Source organism: Rhincodon typus, chromosome 8, assembly GCF_021869965.1.
Source record: "Rhincodon typus isolate 14 chromosome 8, sRhiTyp1.1, whole genome shotgun sequence".
NCBI classification, from domain to species: Eukaryota; Metazoa; Chordata; class Chondrichthyes; order Orectolobiformes; family Rhincodontidae; genus Rhincodon; species Rhincodon typus.
In genome coordinates, this window is record NC_063339.1 from 15,434,198 (window position 1) to 15,454,195 (window position 19,998).

The following is a 19,998-nucleotide window of genomic DNA, read 5'->3' on the forward strand; positions in this document are numbered from 1 at the left end:
TTATTGAGCAGGAGCCAAGTCCTTCATGCTTTAAGGCAAATCAGGCCTATTTTTTTAAAAAAAGATACCAAGAACTGCAGATGCTGGAGTCAAAATCAACACAGTGTGGAGCTGGAGGAACACAGCAGGCCAGACAGCATCAGTGGAGCAGGAAAGTCGATGTTTCAGGTCGGGACCCTTTAGAAGGATGCCTCCCCAAAACATCAATTTTCCTGCTCCTCTGATGCTGCCTGACCCGCTGTGTTCCTCCAGCTCCACACTGTGTTGACTTTTTTACTTAAATGAGCTTCCTGGGAGTCCAGATAACTTGGGAATTATATTTAGAAATCAACTGCAGAAAAATGCAACAAATTCTCACATATTAATCAGGAGCTGGCTCACACATGCCAAAAGTGAAAATAAATATCAAATACCTTCTAAATTAAGAACAGTTTCTCCCTGGGTCAACCGGTTTTGTAAGTATGTATTAAAACCCATTTACAGTAACACTAAAACTATCATTGTGATGTAATTTAACACCTGCAATACCATGAAGACCACTTCTGTATTACTAACTTTGATGCTAGCATCACAATTTTACGTTGAACAAAAAACTCAGACATTTGGCTTATTCTCACTATTCCTCTACTACGTTGCTTTTACTTTAATTACGTTACATCTTGTCTAAACAATGCTCCTCATTCTTTTTAAATCTCATTTTTTTAATCCTCTACTTTGGAGTAATTTTGGGGAAAGGGGTTCCTGTTTCACAGTGTTTTTATTTTCAATCAGCTAATTGAGTGACAAATACCTAAAGGATCACCAATATTTTATAATTCACTTTAAGGGTTAGGGTTAAGGTTAAGGGGCTCCCAAATTGGAAAATAAACTCAGCGGTTGATTCAGAAAAGAAACTATGTGGGTTTCCTCCGGGCGCTCCCCTTTCTCCCCATGTCTGTGTGGGTTTCCTCCGGGTGCTCCGCTTTCCTCCCACAATCCAAAGATGTGCAGGTTAGGTGGATTGGCCAGACTGAATTGCCCATAGTGTCCAGGCAGGTGCAGGTAAGGTGGATTAGCTATGGGAAATGCAGAGTTACAGGGAGAGGGTAGGAGGGTAGGTCTGGGTAGGATGCTGTTTGGAGGGGTTGGTGCAGACTTGATGGGCCAATGGCCTGCTTCCGCACTGTAGGGATTCTATGATTCTATGAATGCTCAATGCACAAGACATTAACTGAGGTAGGTGGTAGGAAGTGGAGTTAAAACAGCACAGGGACTGATTGGAAAAATTGGAAAATGTTGGAAATAAGTGACTGAGTGTGTATGGGTGTGTTGAGTTGATACAAGTCTATTATTTTATTAATGGCAACATAAAAACAAAGAACTGCAGATGCTGGAAACCTAAAATAAAAACAGATAGTGCTGGAGAAAGCAGTTCTGGCAGTATCAGTGGAGAGAGACAAAGAGGGTCGACATTGAGTACAGTGAGAGTAAATTTTGTTTTTATTAACCAAATTTGTTTTTATTTGTGTTTGAAACCAGCGACAACTGGTCTCTGAAAGTAAGGTCAAAAATCACATGACATCAGGTTGTAGTCCAACAGGTTTATTTGAAGACAAGCTTTTGGAGTCTCACTCCTTCTTCAGGTGTCAGTGAGAGAGGTGACATCGGACACAGAATTTATAAGCAAAAGATCAAAGCGTCATAGAACTGATGCGGTGTTGAGCAAACCTAAGCTGGTTGTTAAATCTTTAATCATTTGGAAAGGATTAATATGCAAATTCCCAAATTTCTTTCAAGCGGTCAAGGACATTCGGCCTTTGGGTAAACCTTCTCCAAGGCGGCCTTCGGGATACACAACAATGCAGAGTCACTGAGCAGAGGCTGATAGCCAAGTTTGGTACTCATGAGGACAGCCTTAACTGGGATCTTAGGTTCATGTCACACTACAGGTGACCCCACCACACTATACGCTCTCTCTCTCTCTCTCTCACACACACACACTCACCAACTCTCTCTCTCCAGCGCTACACACACACACACACACACACACAAACAAATCTATGGGGTGATTTTGCATTTGCAGATTTGTAATTGCAGATACATTCCATATTGTTCAAAAAGCACACAATTTGTACTCAGTCAATATGGCATTTTATAAATTCCTACTTTGGAAATAAAACCAGTTTGACTCCAAATTGATACACAGCCAGATTCTAAACAAGGCCTCATAGCTAAAATGCATTGTCTGACCTGAGATGTCATCTCTGGTATACTGACGGAGCTCATAAAACTCTTTAATTATCTCAGGGCAGTGACTTGAAAGAAATCTGTGAATTTGCATATTAATCCTTTCTAACTGATTAAAGATTTTACAACCAACTTAGGTTTGTTCAACATTGCGTCAGTTCTATGACCCTTTGATCTTTGGCTTATAAATTCTGTGTCCAATGTCACCTCTCTCACTGACACCTGAAGGAGTGAGACTCCAAAAGCTTGTGTCTTCAAATAAACCTGTTGGACTGTAACTTGGTGTTGTGTGATTTTTGACCTTGTGCACCCCAGTCCAACACCAGCACTTCCACATCTCTGAAAGTAAATTGCAGAAGAGAAGATCGAGGCTGTTAGAAATACTCAGCAGGTCTGGCAGTGTCTTTGGAGAGAACAGCATTCAGACACAAGGTCAAGAACTGCTTCATTAATTCTGGTTCTCCCTCTATTGACACTATCATATCTGCTGATTATTTCCAGCAGTCTGAGTTTTCATTTCAGTTTCACTTTCAGCGACTGCTTGTTCCTGGCTTCAACTCCATTAATAAAATGGTTAGCACACTTCCACGTGTACTCTATGACTTTACAATGATATTCTGTGAAGCACGAAGGTATTAGAGAGTGAAGAACAATTACATTTGGAAGCTATAAACACTGAATACAGACATAGTCTTTCACCATTCTGGTGGATACTGCCAAATATTTAATATTTATGCTTTACGCATTTTCTCACTGCACCCTCACACACAGAATCTCCTGCCTTCACTGGTGGTGAGTTTGGAAGTGCAAACAGTTAAGTGATAGAAGATACTTAGCCAGGGTGGCGGCATATCCAATGCCCACTGCTTACCCACCTCCACCAGAATTACGATCTGGGAGGGATTGCCCATCATTAACCTTCCCACACCACTACCCACTGAGGTCCTTATACATAGCCAATTAATTACCACTTATAGCCTAACCCAACACCAATGGGATTAACTGAATGGCAGGCCTATTGCCATGCAGTGTGTAGGGCAGCTAAAGACGTTTTGTCAGCTTGTCACCTAGCTGTGGGAGGGGTGTGGTGGTCCCTCAGTATCCATCAAGGGACTGAATATCAGGAAGGGGTTGTCTACTGACAGCCACTGCTTCCAGCTCTGCTGCTCTTTCTTCCCGCAACATTCAATGAACCCCGCCACCCAAAAGGAAAACAGCTCTCATTTCGTACGAATATACAAACAAGAGTAGGCCACTCAGCCATTCAGGCCTGCTCTGCCATTCAATAAAGATCATGGCTAATCTGATTATACCTGTGACCTAGGTCCCATCACGATCTTGGGTCTCTGGTGGGTCTTCTTCCAGCTGCGGCCACACCATCCTCTGCCCAAGAGCAGCCGGCCACTGAATGGCCATCAGCGGTCACTGGGGGAGACCACAACCCCAGGGTCTTGATTCCAGGTGAAAGATCATTGGTGGCCTTGCCATTGCCTGATTGGCGTGTGGGTCGGTGGGTCTTCCCATTAAAAAAAGAGACAGCACGGGTCCCTTAATGGGTCTCCAGTCAGGAGACAATGACCCCCACCCTAATCCTTTGATAAAGATATCACCCCAAGATGCAGCAAAACACATCGTAGGCATTTTCCTGCTGAAGAACCTTACCCTGCAATAAGCACATGTTGGGAAATAATGGATATGCTTTTCCCACAACTTTGCGTACAGTCCTTTAAAGTAGATTGTGGAAGCCATACAAATTATACAGTCACCTCGCTCCCAGTGGGCAAGGGTCTCCAAATATACAGAGTTGGACTAACTCCCAGCTGCTCCCATCCCTCCCAGCTCCCTTAAACTGATCCTAAACTTCAAAATAAACCATCATTGATAGAAAAACTCCTGTAAAACCTCAACACAAACCCAGCGATCACTAACTAATCGCCAAGAACTCACCGATGTTTTTGAAGGTGGAGTAATATCAAGCCAGAGGTTGGATTCCACATTGCTTAACTCTCTAAGTGACATTGAGCATTCACCAATAATCCTCTTCCGTGGATTCTGAGTCATAACATTGATAACCAGGCCATGTGTTTTGAGACTAGGCAGTGAAATATTAAACACAAAGGTTTCCATAAATAGCAAATCCTGAAAATAAGGACAGAAAAGAGAGAGTGGGTTAATCTTTGAACCAACAGGGCTGTAAAAGCGCCTAATTTTCCTCAATATTAACTATTTCTCTCCTGCTGCTGATATCTTCCCCAACTACAATGGCATGTCTTCCACACCTCAAAGCCCTGATTCCACTCCTCGTCTGCCATTTTGGCCTATCTCCAAACTGATCCCACTCCTCTCACCCCCTCCCAACTCTCTATTCACACCAAATACCTCATGCTCATGCCTTCATTTCTTACACTCCTGACAGCGGAACCTTATTTCCAATCTTCTAAGTCTTGATCTCTCACTTGTTCCCTTTCGTTAAGGCCGCTGTCCCTCAGACACTGACATTGTACTCAACTGCCTGTCCCAAGAACCCCTTCTGGTTACAATATCCTGTCTCTAATCCTCCTGTCCAGATGCTGGCTTCTCTATCAATTTGCTCAGGCTACCAGGAAGGTAATAAAAGGTCCTGCTTGTACATTCAATAGGGTCTCAATACTGCAAATTATTCCCCAATCCACACAGGGATTCAAGGGTTTGTAATTTCATGAGTTAAATATTCAGAATCAGATAGGGTTTGAATTCCCATACAACTCAAGATTTCAGTTGAGTGAATGAACCCAAATGACTATTACGGTTGTCCCAAAAAAGTACATTACAGTTAAAAACCAGAGCAACACCAGACATGATTATGACTAGGAATTTGGAAAAAAGTGAACTTTACCTCCTACATAGCACTTCCACATAATACATGGATTGTGAAGCACTTGGAGGCATTGTGAGCAAATGATACAAAGCTATAAAAGTAAATGTTGATATTCAGCAAACTGTGTGGAGAATTTCATGTGTTCTTTTACAATCAAGTACAGCCAACATTTCTGGCCCACTTGACTTTCCATCCATGAAAATCGACTTTAGTACTACTGCCACTCACTCTCCTTATGTGGAGCTCTGCACTGAGGCAGTTAATTGTTAAATTTACCTCTGTTAAATTTACTTCAATTTCTCAGCTCACAAAAATCACCTAAATCAACACTCAACTCATTCATTTTGAAGGAGCTATTCACTTATTTGAAAGAATTGTCCAAGTAAGATTAATAAGGAAGGGTCACCGAACCCGAAACATTAACTCTGTTTTTTCCCTCACAGTTGCTGCCAGACCTGCTGAGCTTTTCCAACAACTTCTGTTTTTGTTCCTGATTTACAGCATCCGCAGTTCTTTCGGTTTTTAATGATATCTCAGTTCAGGTTAATATTTACCGTACGTAAAATACATGGAACATTACAGCAGACTTTGGCCCTCAGTACCGGTCGTTCAGTAACCTCTTCATGTCACAAAGCTCCAAACTCTGTCAGCATGGAGAGTCAATATTTGTACAAATAATGGATAACCCCTCAGACAGTCTTACCAGTTTCAGCACTAGTTCCCACCACCACGCCCAGGGGAATCAAGGTTACTCAGGAATTTGGCTAAATTCAACCCTGCAGATCCAGGTTGGAAAGGTAGTGATACAGCAATCATATTCTCAGTGTTAATGCCATCACCATGTGATACTCTGGCTGGGGTAGATCGCTACCGTCAGTCCTCCTTTCTCTGTGCTTAGTCTAGGGCCTAATTGTTAGTTATAGAGGTTATTCCCCTGGTAAGTCTTAGCAGAAGAGGCACTTGTCTTTCAAAATAAGATTGTTCGTTTCACGATCATAAGTCACCGTACTCCTATCAGGCCATACAGCTGCTCTCTCATTAGAGAGAGGACTGGAAGTGGTTTAACCTGAGGGTCATCACACCTCAGGCAAGGGGGCAGGTTAAAAAGGCAAGTCTTCATGTTAACCTCAGCAGATGCAGGAATTGAACCCACGCTGTTGGCATCACTGTGCATCACAAATTAGCTAACCAGCCAACTGAACTACCTTAGATAACAGGGTGTAGAGCTGGATGAACATAGCAGGCCAAGCAGCAGAGGAGCAGGAAAGCTGACGTTTTGGGCCTAGACCAACTGAACTACCTTTGCATGATAGTAATAGGTACCTTTTAGGCATGATAAGTAAGGACTTGCAGAAACTGTATAGGATAAATCTGTTCCTTTTGGATACTGAGATTAACTGTCTCCATCCAAAGACTGTGAGACTGTGATTTGGTTGATCTTAATGTCAGATGAATGTTACTCCTTCAGAACCTCTGCCACAACAGTAGCGCTTTTCCTTAAAGAGCTTGGGTTCTCCACAATGTACTTAAATGATAAAAACCGAAAGAACTGCGGATGCTGGAAATCAGAAACAAAATCTGAAATTGCCAGAAAAGCTCAGCAGGTCTGGCAGCATCTGTGGAGAGAAAACAGAGTTAATGTTTCAGGTTCTGAAGAAGGGTCACTACACCTAAAACTTTAACTGGATCTGAAACTTTAATTCTGCTTTTTCTACACCAATGCCACCAGACCTACTGAGTTTTTCCAGCAATTTCTATTTTTGTATTTAAATGATAATATTTACACATACTTCAATATTTATGATGCAGAAATGGTGGATTGGTTTGGAATTTTACTATAATTTTAATTTAACACTACCCTTTTTAACTAAGGCAGTCCTTGAAATCTAACCCTTTGACCAATCTTTTAGGTCACCCACCCTTGTATCTCACATAGTTCATTGTCTCATTTTGCTTTATAATGCACCCATGAATCACCTTGGAATGCTTAGATAAAAAGCACTGTATTAACATTAGTTGTCAATTACCATTTTATTTTAAATTAATTCACAGGATGTGGGCATTGGCAGCATTTATTGCCCATCTCTAATTGCCCAGAGGGCAGGTAAGAGTCAATCACATCGCTGTGGGTCTGGAGTTGCATGTAGACCAGACCAGCTAAAGATGGCAGTTTCTGTCCCTAAAGTCCATTAGTGAAGGTGTAGAGATTATATGGTCACTTTTGGTACTGATATAATCACAGCTCTGATTGTTCTAATGCAGGAACAGCGTGGAACATGGAAGTAAAAATACACAGTTATAGCAGATGGTTAGATGGTTACAGCAATAACTTCATGAAGACATCCAGACTTTGCTGAAGAATACTTACACTGGCACCATCTTTCACAGAAGATTTGAAGTGCACAGGCTTTGCTAACGTTATTATTCCTTTCAGATAAACAGTAACCTTTTCTGCAGGTTTACTGCGCAGATACAAGTCTCTAATCTGTTCAAGGATGAGAATATAATTATTTACAATCATTAATTCACAGAATGGCACTTTAATAGTACAAATGCATTTTAATTCAAATAATTTAATAAGAAGGTTTTAACACTGTTGTTTCATTAATGCTGCTTTCTTTTTAGTGTAAAAGTCAAGTGAGTTATTAGGAGGGATTGTTTATCATTTGTTGCACATTGCATCAATTGGAAGATGATGCACATTAACATTTTTTTCAGAGAAGGAAGGATTTGAAGTCTTCATTCCCTAATCAGGACAGAAGGAGGGAATACCTTCAAAACCAAAAGAGTATGAAACACATTCCAGCTAATAAATATTGTTGTTACTTAGATGCTACTGTCGTGACCAATTTCTATGTGAAATATCTATTTATATATCTTGTCATATAAATACAGCAAACTTTTTATTACCTGGCAGCTACAAGACCAGAAGCATACCAGTTGATCAAATATTCTGCTTGATCAAAAGGTTCACATAATCAATCACACACGAAGTAACATAAATGTAATGCAGTGGGTATATACATCACTGTTATACTTTGCTTACAGCATAAGTCACTTAAATAATAATGCAACTTTGCCTTGAATAAAACTTACCAGCAGACAACCTTTTCACTCGCACCCCCAACTGATTACTTGGACATTGCAGAGATCGCAATAATACAGTAGACTTCACGGCATTTGAAGCATATACTTTTGACGGTTTATCAAGACTGCCAGTTCATTAAAGAGCCGGTTAAAACAAAGTTTGCTATAAAAATTTAATACATGATTTACACTAGAGGTACACAACACCAGCCCGTGGCTCAATTCTAGACCAATTTTGATCCAGTCCAACTTCAGAGACAGTCAGATACCCTGTTTTCTAGACTATGGGTTGGGTTTTATGGGAAGGCAGACTCTCACTTCTCCCATTCCTGGATGGAAGAAAAGTGGGCCTTAACAAAAATGGCCTTAACTAGCTGTGGGTCAGACTACAAGCAGATCCGCAAAGCTGTGTCATGGATGCCAGAGTCAGGCATGCCCTGGGTTTTGGGCCAGGGAGGGATCAGGTACCCAAAACAAGAGAGCAGGTGTGTCCAGGTGTGACCGTGGGTGTCAGTGGCCAGGCACAGAGACAAGAGCAGCTCTATGCCATCCTGGGGAGCTGTATATCCCCAACCTGCACTGGGCATATGCCACATGTTGTACCCTCCCCTCTTTTTGCTTGTCACCACATTTGGTGACAAATTGGCCTTTTTTATCTCATCCCACCTTCATCTGCCCACTGTATTATGGCAGTGGAGGTAGATTGAGGGCCTTAAGGGAGTGATAATTTGGCCACTTGGGCCTCAATGGGCCATCAGACGGGCAGGAGTAGACACCACACCCTCCTTCTTCCCCTCCCCCATTAACGTCACCTTCCCGACCCCACCCGTACTGTATTATGGACACAATGTTTGGGGTAGTTGTAACAATGTCGGTCAAGTCACCAAACACACTCAGTTCAGGGGAGGGGAGTTTGGGACATAAAAGTCTTGAGTTTCTTGCAGGTTCCTCAAGTTGGGAAATATAGAATAATTACATAAAGTTGAAAGAGCAGCTAGCAGAGGAATAGACTTACAGATTATTGTTGCAACAGCAATAGAAACACCAGCAAATTGGGTACCATTGTTTAGGTGGTGGATTGAAAAGTGAAGGGAAAATAAAACGATAGCAACACTACAACACAGCTTCCCCGGTGCACAAACAAAATAAGGAACTGACAATGCTGGAAAACTGAAATAAAAACAGAACTTGCTGGAGAAACTCAGCAGAGTTAATGTTTCAACTCCAGTAACCTTTCTTCAGACCTGAGGAACGGTTACCGGACTCAAAACATTCACACTGCTTTCTCTCCAAAGATGCTGCCAGACCTACTGAGTTTTTCCAGCCAATTCTGTTTTTGTTACCTAGTACATAGTTAGGCCTCACCTGTACTATGTTGATCCAGATTTGTTCCACATTTGGTCTGTAACTCAGTCTCAGATTGAGTTTTCCAAAGTCATCTGAAAGTGTGTCTGGAAAAGATCGTAAACTTATAAATACTTATACATTTGGTCACTCCACGTGCCATGTTTCCTGCTCCATAAGATTCCCCAAGTATTTCTGATATCCACATTATTTCCGTTATAAGGAGCCCAGGCTGAAAGATTTTCTTTTGTAATAATGCTTTGAGCAACCTGATCACTACCATTTTGTTAAAACAAATATTCTTGTACACAATGGGTAGTTGGATGAAATTATGGTACAGATCAGCCACGATGCAACCAAATGGAGTAACATTATTGAGGGGCTGAATGGCCTACTACTGCTGTCATAAAAGTAAGTGGTCAGGTATCTATTGGAGAAAATTCTGAATGAGGGAATTAATCTCCACTTGGAGAGTCAAGTTTTGATCGGGGTAGTCAACATGGCTTTGTCAGAAGGAGATCTTGCCGAACAAATTTGATGAAATTTTTTGAGAAGGTGACCAGATGTGTATATGAAGGTAGTGCAATTGATGTAGTAAATGGATTTCAGCAAAGCCCACAAAGGAGCTTGATAACTAAGGTAAAAGCACAAAGGATGCAGAGTAATGGTTGGCTCGCTGAGCTGGTTTGTTGTTCCGCAGACGTTTCGTTACCATGCTGGGTAACATCATCAGTGCAGCCTCTGATGAAGCGTCAGTGTGTTTTCCCACCTGGTTTTTAAACTCTGGGGTCCGTTGAGCTGGATTGCCTCACTTCCAGTTTTCCTTCGTAGTGGAGTGTATATGGGGTGGAGTTCTATGTGTTTATTAATGACTTTCTTCGTGGAGCGCCAGGCTTCTAGGAATTCCCATGCCGGGTCTCTGCTTAGCTTGTCCCAGGATTTTGGTGTTGTCCCAGTCGAATTGGTGGTTCTCCTTATCCATGTGGATTGAGATGAGTGAGTATTGGTCGTGTCTTTTTGTAGCCAGTTGGTGTTCATGTACTCGATGTTAGTTTCCTTCCTGTTTGTCCGATGTAGTGTTTCTCGCAGTCTCTGCAGGGGATCTTATAGATGACACTGGTACTCTCCATGGCGGCAGTGGGTCCTTAATTCAGGTGAGCAGTTGTCGCAGGGTTGATGTGGGCTTGTGTGCCACTCTGATGCCCAGCGGTCGTAGGAGTCTGGTGGTTAGTTCCGATGTGTTCTTGATGTAGGGTAGTGTGAGGAGTGTGTCGGGGCATGTAGTATCTTCCTGATGTTGTTCATGTAGGCATCTTCTGACCCAGTTTTTTTGGATATCCATTATCCTTGAAAACCTGGAAGAGGTATTCTTCTTCCTCTTGGTGTAGTTCTGCGTTGCTGCAGTGTGTTGTTGCCCGTTTAAATAGTGTTCGCACGCAGCTTCGTTTGTGTGTGTTGGGATGGTTACTCTAGAAGTTCAGTACCTGGACCATGTGTGTGGGTTTTCTGTGTACTTTTGTTTGGAGTTCCCCATTTGTTTTGCGCTCTAAGGTGGCATATGGAACACTTGCCTTTATAGTCGTGGCAAAAATAATAAGGGCAGGGAGGTTACATTGAAGCTGTACAGAACTTTGGTTAAGCCACAGCTGGAGTACTGTGTGCAGTTCTGGTCACTGTACTATAGGATGTGATTGCACTGCAGGAGATACAGAAGAGATTCATCCAGGGTGTTACCTGGGATGGAGAAATTTCGATCTGAAGAGAGACTGGATCAGCTTGGGTTGCCTTCTTCAGAGCAGAGAAGGCCAAGAGAGGACTTGATTGAGGTGTGTAAGTTTATAGAATCCCTACAGTGTGGAAACAGGCCCAACAAGTCCACACCGAACCTCAGAGCATCCCAGCCAGATCCATCCCCCTATAACCCACCTAATCTACACATCCCTGAACACTATGGGCAATTTAGCATGTTTATAAGAGAGTTTATAAGAGAAGCCTTGACAGACTGGGTAGAAAGCAGCTGTTCCCTTTGGTTGAAGGGTCAATAACAAGGGGCATCATTTTAAGGTGAAAGACCTTAAGGTTTGGAGGGGATAGGAGGCAAAATATTTTCACTCACAAAGAGTGACAGAAATTTGGAATGCACTGCATAGAAAGGTGGAAAACCTTAGAACCTTTAAAAAAGTACTTGGATGAGCACTTGAAATGTCATCACTTTCAAGGCTATTGGCCAAGTGCTAGAAATTGGGACTAGTGTAAATTTGGACTGGCTTTTTTATTGATGCAGATTTGATGGGTTGAAGGGCCTCTTCTGTACTATAGGATTGTATGGAAAAAAAAACTTAAGACCAAGGACTAGCTATCTAAAAGAATCTTGTTATAACCAATATCCTTCACAGAAGGTCGAGTAAGCTTTATTCTTGTTATTGCGTAAATAAATCACTAAAGGAATGGGGGCAGGAGAGAAAACAAAAATGAAAAATAGGAACCATCTGAAATAAATGATCACTGCGTTATCTTTAGTTCATGGTTGCTAAGCAGAAAATAGCTCTCCTATGCATTATCATCGCTTGTGCACCTTTTATTGGAAGGTTGCAGTTTTGTAACATCTTCACCTGCAAGCGCTCCCTACAGCCAACTGAACAAGTAAGATACAAACTCCAACTTTAACACTACCCAGCCAATGGCAATGGCTGGGCTGGAACAGAGTTGAGCACTACTGCTGCTAGAACCAGTCTAATAACAGTGATCTTGTCATATTAAATAGTAACCACAACATGTTCTTCCCCAGTTTTCACTTACATTCAAATAAAAATGTCACTGATTATACGCTTGTCATAGCTCCACAGTCTGAGGAAAATTAAGATTTTTCAGTAACTCAAGTACAGCCTACGGGCACAGGGGTACAAAACAGCCTCCTGCAGGGCTCTACTTTGTAAAATTAGTGTTTTTGCTGGAGCCGGCTGTTTGATGTTTATGGATGATGGATATTGTGTCTCTGAGAGTGTCTCTGAGTGTGTATGGAGCTGCAAGAGAAGCAGATGCCTGCAATGCACTGCAAAGTATTGTAGAGGGAGCTACTGGGAGAGAGAAAGAGGGAGGGAGAGAAAAAGAGAGAGAGAGAGAAGGAGAGAGAAAGAAAGAGAGAGGGAGAGAGGGACAGAGACAGATAGACAGACAGAGAAAAACATTAACTAATTCAAGGTCAGGCATGCCAGCAAACCTATTGTGCAGAAAATGAAGGAACTGCATTCCTCAAAACAAGCTGCCCAGCTGAACAGTTATTGAGTCTATTAAAAACACACTGTGTACTAGATTGAGGTGACATTGTTTTTAAAACTCACCTACGCTTCGAGAGCTTCCCTGGGAATCCATCAAAGAAGATATTGTGCTGTTTACACTAGACGTTGAATTAAACCTCTGCAGTTGTAAAGAGAAAAAAACTTTTAATTCTTGAATAGGAAAACACCATTCTGCCCCTTGAGCATGGAATAGAGGAACATGGAATTCAATCTCTTACCATTCTTCACAGAATCACAGAACTGTTACAGCACTGAAAGAGGCCATTCAGTGCCTGCACTGATCTATTCCCTTGTGCCAATCTCACGCCTTATCCCCATATCCCTGCAATCTACGTCTATCCAAATAGTCATGCAATGCCTCAGTTGAACTTGCCCCCATTTCATTTCCAGGTGCTTCTTCATATTGTGAATTAATATTTTACTTTTTTTATTAGACTTCAGTCAACTGCTTTAAAGATGACTGCTGAGAACACAGTTCCCAGTTCCTTTTCGTGTACTGGACAGTAAAGTTAGGAGGCATTTAAGAGAACAAAACTAGTTAAAGAAATACTGGAAGGGGTATACAATATGCAGTAACTGATCCAAGTTGTGAACTGAACTGTTGTGATATCATTAGTTTTGACATTCTAATTTACCTGAAACTCTTTATTAGCCTCACTGATACCCTGGAGATTTTCTTCTCATATTGCTGGCTACGATTGCACAGGAAATTAATCATATTTTTGAGTGACTTCAGGATAATTCTGGTGTGTTGGCAACTCGAAATCGGTGTGTGAGGACAGACTGTGGATGGGTATCTCATTATTGCCAACTTGGTTAAGTTTCTCTTGGGTTTGAAGAAGAATATACTACGTAAACAGTGAAAGGAGAAACCGTGGCCCTATTATTCTGAACAGTGGTTGCTCCTTTTGTGGAGAAGTGGTTTCTGAACCACAAGTGACAGCTTGCTGGATCATCACACAGTACTAAGGAAAGGACACCTCCCTTCCCTCGAAGGGATCTTTCCAAAGAGTATTGCTGTCCATTGAAATCTTGTTAAGGCATGGCATTTAAAAAGACATTGATATATACCTGCAGAAAGTTAATTAAAGCTACTGTGAAGGAGCAGTTACACTGATTTATTTCCAGAAACTGAGGTAGCCTTGTTGAAAGGCAAAGATAGATAGATTTTTGAACTGTAGAGGTATTAAGGGGTATGTGAGTGGGCGAGTAAGTGGAGCTGAGTCCATGAGAAGATCAGCCATGATCTTACTGAATTGTGGATAAGCTTGAGGGGTCAGATGGCTCCTACTTCTTATGTTCTTATGTAACCCTCTTCTGTGTTGAAAAGCCCTCAAGCAGAAAATGTTCACCAAGTATTCAAGATGTGCAAGTTTCTGTTGCATGTCATGGCTCAGTGACAAACCCTGACGTCAATACTCCGAGGCAAGATGCAACGCATAACTTTTGTAAAACGTAATCTGGTAAATGAGGGTTATAAAAATAACCAGCTTGTTGAAACCTCTTTGGTTTTCATCAGTCTAATACATGCATAGGTAGTCCAATGAGGTAGTCTAGCAAGCTATTCCACTGCAAGAGAAATATCCACCCAACCCAGCACCATTATGGGAGGTCCCTCACCACAAAAACAGCGGTGTTTTACAGAGAAGATCAACACTGCTGTCAGAGAAACTGTTTTTGGAATCAGTGGTGCTTGAAACAGCTAACATAACAATCTTAGCTGAAAGGGACCTCAGCGACTGATATTCAGTGAATTCCCACTTGGACTTTAGAGTAACACCACTCAGCATTTACACTGTAGCACTGGATTACAATGCTTTAAACAGAGAGGCCATGAATTTTCAGAGGTTTATGGAATGGTTAGAGCACCAAAGGAGGCAATTTGGTCCATCATTCCATTCTACATCTCTGCAAGAGAAACTGAGTTCACACACCACTACTCCAGTCTTTCATTGCTAGCCTTGCCAATGCTGTGACTTCTGGCATTTTTCCAATTCCTTGTTGAGAGTTATGATTGAATCTGCATAGGGCACATAAGGTCTTTGGAGGCAGGGGAGGGTGGTGTCAAAGTGTGTGGTTGTGGAATTGGGGGAGAGGTGCGGAGAAAGAAGGAAATAAAAAAGTCTGATCGGGGAGGGGTTGGGCGGTTGGTAGGGTCAGGAGTCTGGGGCTGTAAGGAGTCGGGGCTGTAATTGGTGCAGGGGTAGGGGGAGGTGGGTGAGCCTGGCATTCAGTTTAATTGTTACATTTGAATTACAGGAGGCTTTTAAACCTTTTAAGTTTCCTGATTAAATTCCTGCTGCATCTGGAATTCCTCATGATCCTTATACACACTGTGTGTGTTGCTCCAACAATTCCCTAGCCATTGGCATATCCAGGTCGTTAATTCTCCAACGGTTCAGTCAATCGTTTGCCTGCTCCATGGATAGTCCAAGTGAGGGGAGGGTAGAATCCTATTAGCTTGGGAGACTAGTTTTTTTTAAAAATTCATTCACAGGACAAAAGCATCACCTATTTATTGCCCATCCCTAATTGCCCAGAGGGCAGTTAAGAGTCAACCACATTGCTGTGGGTCTGGAGTCACATGCAGGCCAGTGTAAAGGCATGCAAGCTCCAAAAGCATTTGGGAACCAAAGCCCCTCTGGCATTTTCCTCCTGTAACATCTGACTTCATCCTTTCTTTTAATCTCACCTCTTGCAATGTATTCACCATACTCTTTGAACTTTCCCTCTCCTTCAATATCTGTTCCACTTTTTCCTCCTCCCTCTCTGCCAACAGCATAAAATAACACCATTTTCCAGTCCATTTCAGTTCTGAACAGTCATATCAGACTCAAAATGGTGACTCTGTCTGTCTCTCTCTCTCTCTCTCTCTGTACAGATGCTGCTAGACCTACTGAGTTTCTCCAACATTTTTTGTTTTCTCTATTTCAGATTTTCAGCATCCGCAATATTTTGTGTTTATTATTATAGCAATGAGCAGGCTGATTATTGATTTTAGTTCTTCTTAGAGCATCTTTTTCCAGGTTTACATGGGGAACTTGCTGTTCTACTTATATTCTAGAGAGAAGTCCCCAGGCAATGGGACCACATAGTGGCACTGCAGCTCAGAGCTGCTTCCAACGAGACACCAGGTCACAGAATCACAGAAGTGTTAAAGTGTTGAAGGAGGCCATTCAGCCCATCATACCTGCTCCTGCAGTGATGGTAAAACTGTTGACAAACTACTGGATTGCAACATTCACATGCATACATGATTCTCCTTCACTGTGTCCAATCCAAGAGCAAGTCAGTGAGATTATTGCCAAGCCAATAGCATCGGACTGACATAGTGGGTTGCAAAATAAGCTTCAGTTTAATAAGAACAAAAGATAGGATGTTGGTTTCTTGTACTCAGAAAATGAGGCTTTGCATAAATGGTGTGGCCTATTGATTTCACAAGGGACTGACTCACGCTGCATTTGATGCTTTCGAGCCTTACAGTCCAATAGCTAGGGGCCCACTTTTGGGTCATTGGTGGTCTTCTTCATGACATCAACTGGCACGCTCTCAATGAGCCAGTGCACACAGGGGGTCCACCTGGGGGTTGCTCCTGCAGGTAAATGCCACTGTAAGAAGAACTGTCAGGAGTGTTTAAACTCCAATGATGTAGTCCCTGCTGCTGTCCCACATGGCCACATCAACCAGCTGCCATACCATTCCCAGCTCATGAAGCAGAAAGGTCATGAAGCAACATTAATCTTGCCGTACACAAGGGTTTGAAAAACTCACCCAAGAAAGGCATTTAAAACTGCGCCAGACTTCCTGTGAAATAGCAGGTTCTGTTCATGCATCTGGTATCAAACCATCATCAATATGTCTGGAATTCTGGAATTCATGCACCACATTGAGACAACACCTTAGCACCAGTCTAGCAGGAGAGGTATTTGTCTTTGACTCTCTTTGAAGACAATAGGCTGTACTCAAATGAATCCACACAGGATTGCAGCAAGTCCCTCCTTAAGGTGAGAGGTGAGCAATGACCTGAAGTACATTTGTAGCTATGAGGATCAAACCATGCAGCACATCAAAGCAACCTGCCACTAACATATGTTGTAGGAGGCCCATAATTTCTTCATTCAGCATCTCAGAAGGCCATTGACTGGCTTGCCAAACCAGCTATCCCATTTTAACCTGTAACCACCGTACAAAAGTAGCAACAGTAGTGTTCCCCAACATGGAGTGTTAGTGAAAAATAATTCACCAAGGACACTCACCTAAAAATAAGACCACAATCATGTCAAATTTCAAAGGATCTTCTGAACTGCTCAAAATTAGAAAATGATTTGCCAATTGGTAGGTGTGAAACTATCTTGTAGCAAGAGAAGACATCATCGATCTGCATTTACATGCTATTTCCCTCCACACTGAATAAGCCTCTTACATAGAGGCTCGGACTTGAAAAGGTACATACCTATTCCATTTGTGCTGTGGAAGCTAGCAGCCTATGGAGATGGTAACATTTGAGCACAGGATTTTCTACTGCTGGTGACATTTGCCTGGTAATTAGAGACCATCTGGGATTGTTTTAATGGGTCCAAGAGTCATTGAACAACAGTTCAAAGGTCATTTCTCAGTCAGTCTTTTTTAGTCAGTTAGGGGCAGCTGAAACTCAGTGCAGCTGAAAGGCTGGACTATGGAGAAACCCTGAGGTACTACCAGCCTTAGCTAAACGGTTTGTATGCTCCATAGAGCTGGGATACAGGCTCCTGAGGAGAGGCTAGGGAGCAGAGTGGTGAGCAGCCACTAGGCTGTCCTAAGTTCGAACAATCTTGCCTGACAGCTCTTGCAAATTAAAAAAGAAGCAGGAAAGCCTCCAGGCTGAATAGGATCTGTTAAACAAGTTTCATGGTGAGATCTCTGAAACTGAATCATTGGAATACCTTAAGGGGTCACAGTTATAAGTGAGATTTGGTGACTCAGATAGTAAGAACTGCAGATGCTAGAGTCAGAGATAACACAGTGCAGTGCTGGATGAACACAGCAGGCCAGGCAGCATCAGAGGAGCAGGAAAGCTGTAGTTTCGGGTCGGGACCCTTCTTCAGAAATAGGGGAGAGGGAAGGGAGCTCTGAAATAAATAGAGAGGGGACAGGTGGGGCTGGGGAAGGTAGATGGGATGGTGATCGGTGAGTGCAGGTAGGCAGTGGTGGGGATCGGTCAGTGAGGTGGGAGGAGCGGATAGGTGGGAGAGGAGACAGACAGGTCAAGGAGGCGGGGATGAGAGGGAGGGTTGGTCATGGAATGAGGCCGGGGTGGGGAGAATTTGAAGCTAGTTAAGTCCACATTGAGACCATTGGGTTGTAGGCTCCCGATGCGGAATATGAGGTGCTACTCCTCCAGTTTCTGGGTGGCTTCGTTGTGACACTGGAGGAGGCCCAGATGGACATGTCACCCAGGGAGTGGGAGGAGGAGTTGAAGTGGTTCGTGACTGGAAGGTGTTGTCGTTTGTCGCGAACCAAGCGCAGGTGCTCTACAAAGCGGTCTCCGCGCCTCGGCTTGGTCTCACCGATGTAGAGGAGGCCACATTGGGAGCAGCAGATGGTGACTCCAAGTCTGGGTAGGTTGCTGACGAATCTGCAGGAACTGTCTTGACTGCATTTATTATTTATGTACTCTGTAGGGTGTTCAGCCATTTTCTTCTGTTAACCCACATATACCTAATGTTAATTCTGGATGTTAGTGGTGTGTGTTTATGCGTGCATGACATTGTTGCACTTCTATCTTTGCTAAGTTTATTTTGTTTGTTTAAAAATACTGTAGAACCTTGTGCTTTTGTTTTCTTAGCCACTGCCTGAGATTTTAAACTTCATCTACTTTAAACAATAAAGTTCTGAGCCAGATTGTAACATAAATTTAGCAGCCTTGTCTGGGATTGTAACATAATTTAACAGTTTCATCAGGGATTATGAAAGAAGATACACACCTTTTCTAACAATATCAATAAGGTCGTCAGGGTTAGTTACAGAACTCAAAATTAATTGAAAACTTACTTGCATACGCTGTGGATTTGAAAGATCAAACGTGGAACTGCTTAAGCCTTGTGCATTACTCGTTTTTGGGCTCCTCAATTCCCAAGCTGAAAGATAAAGAGCACATTGGGCATTTTATGTAAGAATAATAATTCAAGAATAATTATGGACTTTGATGACCATGTGTGTGTAATCTTTGCCATAGGGTTGGTTCCCTGATCCACCGGCTGGGCGGGTGGGGTACACCTTTGCCCTGCATGCAGCTGATATTGAATGTGTGTGTGTGTGTGTGTGTGTGTGTTTTATGTCTTAGATTGGGAACAGGTCAGTGATGATTATTAGGTTCACTGAGCCTGTATCATAGGTACAGGAGGTCAGTTGGTATATTTAAAGTGATTATATCGCAGGGTACTGTTAATGGAACAGTGTTGCCAGGTTTCCATCAAGGTTAAAAGATCATATTCCTCCAGTCCAAATAGCGCCTGTGGTTAATTGACAACTAATTCTCATCACCTATGCATTCATTAATAAAACCAGCATCGCTGACCATTTCATTCTTCTATATACACTGCGCCCCTTCAGTTTTGTTTATTCCTTCTTTCCATTATCTGCACTTAAGTTGTGTTTTTGCATGATTTTAACTTGCCTATTTTCCCAATCACTGTCCTTTCTCTTAAGTCAATCAATTCAAGGACATTTCATACCTGACCCAGACAGGGTGCCTGGGTTTCCTGGAGGTAGCATGTGTTGACCTCCTCCTTGGGTAACTTGCTTCATCATAAAACTAGGATTGTAGATTTCATCAAACTGTGCTCTGTGTTGATGTACATTGGATAGCTCCTGTTTTCTTTCAGTATATTGAGCTCTTGAGAACCCTGCCAGTAAAAGTGGACATGTTCAACATGTTATCTCAGCTGAGTGGTTATGTAAAGTATTCATCTGCAAATGATTGGTTCCAATCTGCATCAAGAGTTTGAGTTCAGAATTAAGGATGTCATACTACAGTTACACAGGGCTTTGGTGAGACCACACCTGGCGTATGGAGTGCAGTTTTGGTCTCCCTACCTAAAAGAAGATATACAGAAGAGTGCAGCACACGTTCATTCAGGTCTCATGGCAGGACTGTCTTAGGAGGACAGATTGGATTGACCAAGCCTATATTCACTAGAATTTAGA

The 19,998-nt window shown here is 42.4% G+C and overlaps 1 protein-coding gene across 1 annotated transcript in view; it reads right to left on the reverse strand.

Annotated features, from left to right (window-relative positions):
• Nucleotides 1–19,998, reverse strand: part of LOC109918153 (tandem C2 domains nuclear protein) — a 59,534-nt gene that overhangs the window by 12,118 nt on the left and 27,418 nt on the right. Inside the window, exons 5-10 of the mRNA XM_020518049.2 lie at nt 19,527–19,697; nt 18,844–18,929; nt 12,856–12,931; nt 9,536–9,621; nt 7,452–7,568; nt 4,174–4,365 (exon numbers count right to left, since the gene is read on the reverse strand). Of these exons, the coding sequence (XP_020373638.1) occupies nt 4,174–4,365; nt 7,452–7,568; nt 9,536–9,621; nt 12,856–12,931; nt 18,844–18,929; nt 19,527–19,697 (728 nt within the window). The remainder of the gene's footprint in view (nt 1–4,173; nt 4,366–7,451; nt 7,569–9,535; nt 9,622–12,855; nt 12,932–18,843; nt 18,930–19,526; nt 19,698–19,998) is intronic.